Source organism: Leptopilina heterotoma, unplaced genomic scaffold (genome assembly GCF_015476425.1).
Source record: "Leptopilina heterotoma isolate Lh14 unplaced genomic scaffold, ASM1547642v1 Lhet_183, whole genome shotgun sequence".
In the NCBI taxonomy this organism is placed as follows: Eukaryota; Metazoa; Arthropoda; class Insecta; order Hymenoptera; family Figitidae; genus Leptopilina; species Leptopilina heterotoma.
Window position 1 is genome coordinate 2,150,385 of NW_025110901.1, and position 10,813 is coordinate 2,161,197.

Sequence of the window (10,813 nt, forward strand, 5' to 3'; positions counted from 1 at the left end):
TTTTAACAAATCGAATTTTTAAAGTATTTTAATTTAAAAATTGATAAATAATTGAATTCTCAGAGTTTTTTTTGAAAATTCTGATAAATAAGATTTTTGAAATTTTTTAATTCTATTGTTTCAAGATAATTGAATTTTTATATATAAACAAATAATTGAAAATTCTTTACATTCTATTAAAAATAATTAAATTCTTTTCAAGAATTTTATCTGAATTTTTCGCAAATAATTAACGGAAGTTTGTCACTGTGATTTCAATTATATTTTCAAAAATTTTCCTTAATTCAATGATTTTCAATATCTACTATCTTTTTTAAATTTTCTAAAAGAATTCAATTTTTTTAATTAAAAAAATTTCATAAAATTCTAGGCTGTAGACGCAAATTAGGTTAATATATAGAAAATTTCTAAGTAGAATGGTTATGCTTAATCCAAAAAAGTATTTCTCGGGGATTCTTGTCGAAGTGCGTAAGGCCAATAGGGCAGGAGTATAAACAATAAAAAAAAAAAAAATTCTTGTTAGAAATTTATTTATTTATTTATTTATTTTTTTTTATTTATTTTTATAAATAATGAAACTCATCGCAGAATTTCAATTATTTTTAATACAATTTTAATCGAATTTTTCGAAAAATGTAATTATTCTTCAAAATTTTATTAAAATTTGTCGAAAGAATTCAATTATTTCTAAAAACTGTAAAAAAAATTCTTCTCAAGAATTCAATTATTTCCATAAATAACAAAATTCTTCGAATTTACTAAATTCTTTTGAATATTATTTTTAAAATGAATTCTTTACAAGAATTCAATTATTTTCCTAAATTTCCATAAAATTCTAAGAAAAACAATTCAATTATTTTCAAAAGTAATAAAATTCTTCGCAGAAATTCAATTATTTTGAAAAATATTGTCAAATTCTCCTCAAAATTTCAATTATTTTTATAAATAATTAAATTGTTGTTCGTAATTCAATTATTTTCAAAAAATTGTAATAAAATTCTACGCAAACATTTTATTATTTTCATAAACAATAACATTCTTTGAGAGGATTCAATTACTTTTATAAATAGTAAAATTCTTTGCATAATTTTAATTAAAAAAATTTTAATAATAAAAATTTTAATAAAATTGAATTAATCAAATTTTTACCCATAATTATGAACAGAAGATTATTTTCAAAATTATGAGCAGAAGATTATTATCAAAAATTGAAAAAATTCTTTGTTTAATTCAATTATTTTCCAAATTTTCAATAAAAATTATTTAAAAAAATATTATTTTAAAAAATTTTTAAGAAACTCGTCAAAAGAATTTAATTATTCATAAAAACTGTAATAAAAATTTTTAAAGCCATTTGTAGATTTATTTATTTTCGAAATCAAATAAATTTAAATTTGATGAGAAAAAAAATCGGGGAAAATTAGGACAAAGTCGAGAATTTTGTTGAACGAAAATAGTCGACACCCTGAATTTTTTTAACGTAGCATTTATTTTTTTTTAATGATAATTTCTAAATTACGAGATCCGTTAGATAAAGAAATTTTACTCTAGAAGAGCGTAAATTGCTACTTGACCTTCTTCTCACGACTTACATGCAACATATGAAGTTTTATCGGCCTTCCTAATTATAATTTGTTACTTAAAATTAAATGAGCCATCAGAAGCGTAATGAGAGAAAAATTGCTTTAATTGAATATGAAAATTATTATCCAAATGAAATTATAAAAATAACTAAATAAAAATTGATGGAAATAAATTGTTAACATAAAATAAATTAATAAAATCTATATTTTAATAATCGTTGTATTTCGGTAATCTGTTCGCAGTTTGAAGTTAATTGTTTGCTTTTTTGTTTCTTAACTTTTTTAATCACTTTTCTTTTGAAATATTTTCAATTTTTAAATTAATGTATATTGAAAATCATCGAATTGTTGCAAAAAATTTTATCAAAAATATTTGATAATAATAGAATTTCTGTGAAGAATTTTTTTATTCGGGAAAATATTTGAATTCTCGAGAAGAATTTGTTAAAATTTTTGAAAATTCTAGTTAAATTCTTTTTGAAGAATTTCCTTGAATTTTTTTCTTTTAAATAATGGAGCTTTAATAATTTTAATTAAAATTTTTGAAAATAATTGAATTTTATGAACAAATTTCTTTCTAGTTTTTAAAATAATCCTGTTTGTTAATAATTAAAATTAAACATTTATTGAATTTTATTAAAATTTTAGAAAATTGAATTGTTTTTAAAAATTTTTTAACGTAAAAAAAAATATTGAATTCTTTTGTGAAATTTTTTTTGAAAATAATTGAGTTTTTGCTAAAAATTTTACTATTTCTAAAAATAATTGAATTCTGTTGAAATTATTTATATAACGAATTAAGAAAAAAAATTGAATTCGTTCGTGAATTTTTTTTTGAAAATTGTTAAATTTTTGCAAACATTTTAAAAATTGAATTCTTTTGGGAAATTGTTTTGAATATACTTGAATTTTTGCAAAGAACTTTACTATTTATAAATAAAATTGAATTTTTTCGAAGGATTTATTAAAATTTAGAAAAATATTTAATTCTTTCTTAAAATTTGTTTGCAAATTTTTGCAAAGATTTTATAATACGAATTAAAAAAAATTGAATTCTTTTGAAATATTTTATAATAAATGAAGAAAAAAATTGAATTACTTCTAAAAATTTGTTTGAAAATTTTTGCAAAGATTTTATAATACGAATTAAGAAAAAATTTGAATTCTTTGGTGAATTATTTTTGAAAATAGTTGAATTTTTGCAAAGATTTTACCATTTAAAAAAATAATTGAATTGTGTCGAAGGATTTATTTAAAATTATAGAAAATAATTCTATTTGTTCGTGACATTTTATTAAAATTTTGTTTAAAAACAATAATAATTAATTATTAGAAAATTAGTTAATAATTTAAAAAAATAGAAAATTATATTTCGATGAATAATAAATCTGTGAAATATTGATAAAAAAGATTTATTAAAATAAAAAAAAAACTCGTCATTCACATGATTTTCACAGGAGGGAAACTTTCAATTGTTTCTTTCCATTTTTATACGTGGAAACTATTTTCTTAAAGAAGAAAAAAAACAAATTTTCTGAAATTGCAATATTTTGTTCATCATTTGCTGGTCGATGATTGATAACCACAATCTCGATTCTCGTCGATTCCAAAATCATTTTCAGAATGGAATTTAGAATTTTCGTGGAAAAATTCATTTCCCTGCTTCAGGGCATTCGTTAAATGTTTAATTTCCTGAAAGAATGTTGAACAGTACTCCGTTTTTTTACAACTTCTAGTGAGAAATTCCTGTGAAAAAAAATAAATTTATAAATAAATACGAATATAAACTACAAATATAATTTAATTTTAGTCCATTAAATATATTAATAAAATTTTTCGTCTCCGTTAAGAATAATTTAATTAAATTTAAATTAATCCATTAAAAATAATTAAATTAAATCTTATCCATTAAATATAGTTTTAAAAAATTTAATTTAATCGACTTTTAATTAGATAAATTTAATTAATTAAATCCAAGCTTCAATTATTATTTTAATTCAATAATTAGTATTAGAAAAAAATTGTCTGACCTTCGAAAGGAGAGAATTTGTCGAACTCGGTTCACTTTGTGTATAAATTGATTTCAAATTAAAATGATTTTTATTGCTAATATTCCTCGAACCAATGTAAGATCTTTGTTGTCGTTTTCGTTTTTGTTGCAATGCGTTAATAATACGCTTTTGCTCTTTTATTTTCAACAGCAGGGCCCTAATTGAAAATAAATGAAAAATTCGTGACCTTTTCATTTTTGATGAGAATGTAAAGAAAAAAAAAAAATTATTGTAAACTATCAGCGAAAAAATTGATGGAAATTCTTACTTTTTTTGAAAGCCAAGAATCTCCAATTGCTCCTGTTTCCTTTTCAATTTTTCATTTAAAGTGTCAACGATATTATTTTGCTCCTCCATCCAATCGCGAATACAGGAAACAACGTATTGCGATTCATTGCATAATTCTGATCGGCTGGCTGTCGCTTGTGACAATTCGGCAGTAATTGACGCTAAAGATCTATTCTTCATTTTACATTCCTTTTTCAAGTCAATAAACATATTATGCATATCCTCCAGCTGTAAAATTAATTTCCATTTTTGAAGATGTCATTCACAAAATATTAGATTATTTCTCTCTTTCTTCGCATCGAACTCGAATTTAGAAATAAAAAGTTATTTAATTTTAAAATTGATTCATTAATTATTATTATTTATTGTTTTATTTCTTTAATTATTCATTGTTTTTAATACTTTTATATTTTTTAAATTTTAATTTTAATAAAATTTATCGCAAGAATTTCATTATTCTTATAAAATTATAATAAAATTCATTAGAGCAATTCAATTATTTTCAATACAATTTTAATAAAATTTCTCGAAAGAATACAATTATTTTTAAAAATATTAATTAAATTCGATTATTTGCAAGAATTTTCAATTATTATTATTATTTTCAATTATTTTCAACAATTTGGATGAAATTCTTTTAAAAAATCATTATTTTCGAAAGTTTGTATAAAATTCCTTCAAAAAATTCAACTGTTTTCAAAAATTTAGCTAAAATCCTTCGAAACAATTTAATTATTTTTATAAATTGTAAAATCTACCGCAAGAATTGAATTATTTTCAAGAATAAGAAAATTCTTCGTAAGAATTAAAATATATTCATAAATAATAACATTTTTCAAAGGAATTCAATTATTTTTATAAATAACAAAAAGATTCGGAGGAATTCAATTATTTTCAATACAATTTCAAATAAAATTTCTCGAAAGAATACAATTATTTTTTTTAAATATCATTTAAATTCAATTATTTTCAACAAATTCTTCGAAAACTCTAATAATAATAAAATTGTTTAAATATATAATTATATATAAATAATTAATAAAATTGTTTAAAAGAATTTAATTTTCTATGAATAATTTTCATATAATTTAGTCGAAAAATTATTAATATGCAATTAATAATAAACACGATTATTTTAAAAACTTAAAAGAAATTCTTCTTAAAATTCAATTATTTTCAAAATTTTCAGTAAAAACTATTAAAAAAAACTCTTTTATTTCCAAGAAAATTGAAATAAATTCTTCAAATCAATTCAATTATTTTAAAGAATTTTATTAGAAATTTTGCCAATAATTAAAATATTTTCAATACAACTTTAATTACATTTTCTCAAAAGAATTCAATTATTGAAAAAAAGTTGATGAATTTCTTGAAATGAATTCAATTATTTGCAAATTTTGTTATAAATACTTTACAAGAATTCAATCACTTTCAATACATCGACAATTTAATTATTTCTAAAAATAATTGAATTTTTGAATAGAATTTTATTAAAACATTTTTTTAATAATTGAATCTCTTCGAGAAAAAATTTATTATTTCTACAAATAATTGAATTTTTGCAAAATTTTAAATAATAAATGAATTTTTAAGAAGAATTTTATTAAAATTGTATTTAAAATAATTGAATTTCTGTGGAAAGTTTAATATTAATAAATATATTAATATTATTGAATTCTTTCGATGAATTTAAAAAAAATGTTTAAAAATAATTTAATTTTTCCTGGAATTCAATTAAAATTGTATTTTTTTAACATAATTGAATTCAAGCGAAAATTTCATTATTTTTAAAAATAATTGAATTCTTGAATTGGATTTTATTAAAAGTGTTTTAAATAATTCAACTCCTGTGAAAAATTCAATTATTTTTTAAAATAATTGAACTTTTTAGGAGAATTTTATTATTCATATAGAAATAATTGAATTTTTTACGAAGATTTTTATTATTTATAAATTAACTAAAGAATTTTGAATTGAATTTTCTCGGAGAAATTTAACAAAATTTTCAAAAATAATTTAAATTTTCGAAGAAATTAATTAAAATTTTATTGAAAATAATTGAAATCCTGATAAGAATTTTATTAAATTAAAATAAAACCTAAATTTGAATTGAATTAAAAATTTTTTTAAATTGAAAAAAAGCCATTTTTCATGGCTTTAAATTTGTTTTTCAAAAAAAATACTTTTGAGAATTTAATAGTAAATAAAAGTTTATGAAAATAACGGGAGTCACCTCATTGTTCGATTTGTCACTAGTTTGCTCGAGAAATTTGATTTTTCTCAAAAGTTTCAAATTTTCCTCTTTCGAATCTTGTAATTTCTTTTTAACAGAACAATTTGCAGTTTGTAGTTTTGAATTATTCTTCTTCTGGTTTTCCAACTGTAATAAAATATGTTTCAATTAATTAATAATTATTTTAAATAATAAATGGAATATTAAAAATGTATAAATCCAAAATTTTTGATTTGTTTTTTAGAAAAAAAAAAGTTTTAAACAAAATTTTAATTTTGTTTTCTGTAGAATTTTAGTTTAATTTTTCTTTAGAAAAAAAATTGTTATTTACTTAAGAAACAATATAGATTTTTTTATCAGTAATGTAGAATTTTAAATAATTCGAAAATTTGTTAGTCAGAAAAGTTAAAGAATTTCGAAAATGAAATTTTGCGGTCACTAAGTGTGATTTCGATTTTAAAAGTGAAATTTATAGTTACTTCGTATTGTGTTTCTTCAAGTTGAGTAGAAAAAAGATTGCAGGCCGTCTGAATTTTTTCGAGTTCTATTTTTTTCGACGAAACTTTCTCCTTCTCATACTCAAGTTCCTTTTTCAGTTTACTCATTAATTCCTTTATTCTCAGTTCTTCTTCCTCCGTGTTCATTATTCGGGAATAAAATTTCTTTTCCTAGACGAAAAGAAAAATAAATACAAAGAATAGAATATAATAGTAAAGAAAGTGATTTTCCAAAAAAAAAATAAATTAAATTACCAGACTAGTCAACATTTGTTGCAATTCAACTTCTCGTTTACAACTTAGATTCAAAAGTTCCTGACTTTTGTTGAAATCCTGTGTGACAGTTTCGTAATTAGTCTCAACGATTCCAAGTTGACGTTGAATTTCTTTCATCTATAAAATATTAGGATTAATAAATAAATACTTCCTCCATGAGAAAGTAATAAAAATTTATTCATTCATTAGTAAATTGATAAAAATTTTGCCTTTTCTTTGATATAAAATTTTCATTAAAAAAAAATAAAAAAGAATTTTTGAGAAAAAAAGTTTTTTTTGGATTAAAAAAAAGAATAACAATTAAAAAGAGGAAAAAATGTGTAATAAATTACAATAAATACCTTGCTCTGCAATTCGAAAATTTCTTCCTTCGCTTTGACCTCAAATTTCTCGTACTCCGTTTTTAAAATCGTGTTATTGTTCTAAAAAAAAGAATTTTTTTTATAATAAAATATTTTGTCTGAATTTTGAGTAATAAAATACACGAAGAAGAAATCCGTCTATTAATTAATTTTTTTATTACCTTCATTACTTGATAAGCAGCTTGTAATTTTGCCATGCAATCAGATTTCTCCTCTAATAATCTCTTCAAAAAATTTGACATTTTCTCCGAGTCGTTTAATTCCGAAATATAATTTTTCGTTTCTTGCTCGCTGGCAATTATTTTTGCCTTTAATTTCTCAATCATCTAGAATCAACGAAATATGCATTAAATTGTATTATTATTAATTAATAATTGTAATTAATAAATTGAATAAGGAAATTATATAGAGAAAAAAATTAAATTAAATAAAAAAGAAAAATGAAACTAAATTGAAAAGGAAAATTAAATTAAGTAGAAAAGCAGACTTCGTACTCAAAAATTTGTTTTAAAAAAGTAGTAAAAAATTAGCTAATATTGAAAAATTAAATTTGGCGAAATAAAAAAAATGGAATAACTGATTTTTTCATAAAATTGAATACTAAAAAATAATTTTATCAAAATTTTTGTAAATGATGCTTTATTCCTTTCGAAGAATATTAGTAAAAGTTTAGAAAATAATTGCATTTTTCGAGAAATTCATTTTAAACTTTATTCAAAATAATTCAAATTCTGCAAAGAATTTTATTATTATAAAAGTAATTGAATTCCTGCAAAGAAATTTTATTGTTTGTGAAAATAATTGAATTCTTGTAACGAATTTTATTAAATTTTTTTAAATAATGGAATTCCTGGGAAAATTTTATAATTTGTAATAATAATTGAATTCTTTTTTTCATTTTATAAAAATTCAAAACAATATTTCAAATGCTTCGATTTTCGAATAACTTAATTAAAATAGAATTAAAAACAATTATAAACAAATTTTGACAAAATTTTGGAATATAATTAATTTTTTCCGAAGAATTTTATTAAAACATTTAAATAATTGATTTCTTTCGAAAAAATTTCTTGAAAATTGTATTTCACACAATTGAATAACTTTGAAAATTTTATTATAATATTCATGATATTATTTGAATTTTCCCTTTGAATTTTATTAAATTTTTGAAAATAAGAAAAGTAGTTTGAAAAATTTTGTGGAAATTTTCGAAAATAATTAAAAGATTTTCAATGAATTAAATTAAAATTGTATTGAAAATAATTGAATTCCTCTGACAAATTTTATTATTTATGAAAATAATTGAATTTTTTCGAAGAATTTTATTAAAATTATATTTTAAATAATTAATTTCATCTAAAAAATTGTATTATTTATGAAAACAATTGAATTTCTACGAAGAATTTATTAAATTTTTCAAAAAATGAATCTTTTTCTTTTATTAAAATTATATTTAAAATAATTGAATTCATCTAAAAAATTGTACTATTTATGAAAACAATTAAATTTCTACGAAGAATTTAATAAAATTTAAAAAAAAATGAATTCTTTCGTAAAAATAGAAAAGTAAACTGAAATCAAATAGAAAAGGAAAATTAAATTAAATAGAAAAGGAAAATGAAATCAAATAGAATAATTGAAAAATGAAGTTAAATAAAAAAAAGAAAAATGGTATCAACTTTTTAAATTCTTGTAAAAATGTTCCAATTTACCTCTTTTTGATTGTTTTCCAATTCGAAAATTCTCTCATTGAGTTTATTCTCTTTATCATTAGTTAATTTCAATTTTTCACTTAGCATTTCATTCCGATTTTTCGCTTCTTCCAATTCCGAATTTAATCCTTCTTTCTGAGAACTAATAATTTCCAAATCCGATCGCAATTTTGGAATGTATTCTGTGCTCTGTTGTTTTAATTCCTCCTGAATCATTTCAAATTCCACCTTATATTTTTTTAGTTCAATTTGTAAATTTTCGGTTTCTCTTTCTAATTCCAATTTTAATACATTTACTTCATTCAGTTCCTTCTGTAAATTTTCATTCAACGAACAAATTTCATTTTGCTTCTTTAATTCCTTCTCGATGATTTCAAAATCAATTCTGTATTTTTGAACTTCCTTTTGTAAATCCTCATTTTCCTGCGTCAAGGAATTAAATTCAAGTTGTAAACTTTTTATTTCTTCGTCTCCAATTTTACATTCGACTCCTTTTGTTTTGAATTTATCCGGATTTCTCATTTCACTGCCGGAAAAATCGAAAATTTATAATTTATAATTTATAATTTTTATTTTCATTTATTTGTTTAATTTGATTTAATTTTAATTTTTAATTTTTTTAATTATTAAATTTTTAATAAATAAGAAGTATTATTATATTATTAATTAATAACTTAAATAATTAACTAAGAATTTTGTTTATTAATTTTTTAACTAAAATTTAGAAACTAAAAAAAATGAATTCGAAATGTTTTTTGGGAAATTTTGAAAAATAGTTTTAAAAAAAATAACTCACTTTAATTCTAAGTCTGTATTTTTCCACAAAAAGGCCGCTGACAAATATTTCTCCTCGAGGGATTTATTATTCCTCTTAAGACTCTCGATCTTGAAAATCAAAAATCAAATTTATTTCTTGAAAAATAAAAAATAGTTTTTAAATTACCTTGAATTTTAATGATTCACAATCAGTGCCGCAAATTTTCAGCTGATCCTGTAAATAAACAAGAAAATAGATTAAAAATTTTCAAACTTTAGTTTTTTTATTAATTGAATTGAAAATTTTGAAAGTAAAATATTTTTAGAAACTTTAATTCTAAATTTATAATAATTACTAATCAGCAAAAAAAGACATTATTTTTTATACAATTTTTTTTTTATTATTCTGCAGAATTTACAAAAAAATTTTCAAACTTCGGTCCACTTTTTCTTTTCTATAATTACTGAAAAATTAATTAAATCGTGTATCAAAAAATAATTAAAAATTGAAATAAATTACAAATTTGCCTTATAAAAAATAAATTACCTGTAAAAAAAAAATACTTACCTGTAAGTGAAAAATAAAGGCGCAATAAATACAGTGAAGAAGAATTATTTTACAAAGTACATTGGATTCTTTGTAAATAATTTTCTGCTGCAGTGATTCAATCGAATCACGTTGTAGTTCCAGTAAAGAATCTTGTTTCGCGGCCTATATTAAATAAAAAATTAAAAAAAGCTAATTAAAAAAAACAGCAACAATTCTTCTTTTTTTTCAATTAAAACTTGCCTCCGCAAAACATTCGCCATATTGTCGCTGCGTTTCATTGAGGAAAATGTACAACATTCGAATCGCTTCGTTCTTTTTCTCTTTCTGAAATTTAAGCTCTTCAATTTTTTTAAAAAAATTCATTAAAATACAAATTCTCAATAGCAAGTGAATAAAATAATAAGAAAATTAAAATAAAAAAATCAAGAAAATAATTCAATTAATTCAAATTTTCTCACAAAGATTGAAAAAAAATTAATAGCAAATTATATTAATGCTCAAAAGT

General features: G+C 20.0%; 1 protein-coding gene across 1 annotated transcript; it reads right to left on the bottom strand.

Annotated features, from left to right (window-relative positions):
* Positions 1 to 2,979: 2,979 nt before the first annotated feature.
* On the bottom strand, positions 2,980 to 10,799 carry LOC122500294 (putative leucine-rich repeat-containing protein DDB_G0290503). The gene is made up of 13 exons (XM_043609156.1): positions 10,549 to 10,799; positions 10,327 to 10,470; positions 9,946 to 9,993; positions 9,799 to 9,887; positions 9,003 to 9,528; positions 7,452 to 7,616; positions 7,270 to 7,350; positions 6,908 to 7,045; positions 6,635 to 6,823; positions 6,156 to 6,302; positions 3,903 to 4,150; positions 3,614 to 3,791; positions 2,980 to 3,329 (listed from the first exon to the last, which is right to left on the bottom strand). Exons 1-13 carry the CDS (start codon positions 10,669 to 10,671, stop codon positions 3,141 to 3,143), a joined length of 2,265 nt encoding a protein of 754 aa, XP_043465091.1. The 5' UTR covers positions 10,672 to 10,799; the 3' UTR covers positions 2,980 to 3,140.
* Between the last annotated feature and the right edge of the window lie 14 nt (positions 10,800 to 10,813).

Excerpts from the sequence above, each read along its gene's own strand:
- LOC122500294 (XM_043609156.1), bottom strand. The coding sequence starts at position 10,671 with ATGAATTTTTTTAAAAAAATTGAAGAGCTTAAATTTCAGAAAGAGAAA. Across the intron at positions 7,351-7,451 it reads CTGCTTATCAAGTAATGAAG|AACAATAACACGATTTTAAA; the intron begins GTAATAAAAAAA and ends TCTTTTTTTTAG. Across the intron at positions 4,151-6,155 it reads GTGACAAATCGAACAATGAG|CTGGAGGATATGCATAATAT; the intron begins GTGACTCCCGTT and ends TTAATTTTACAG.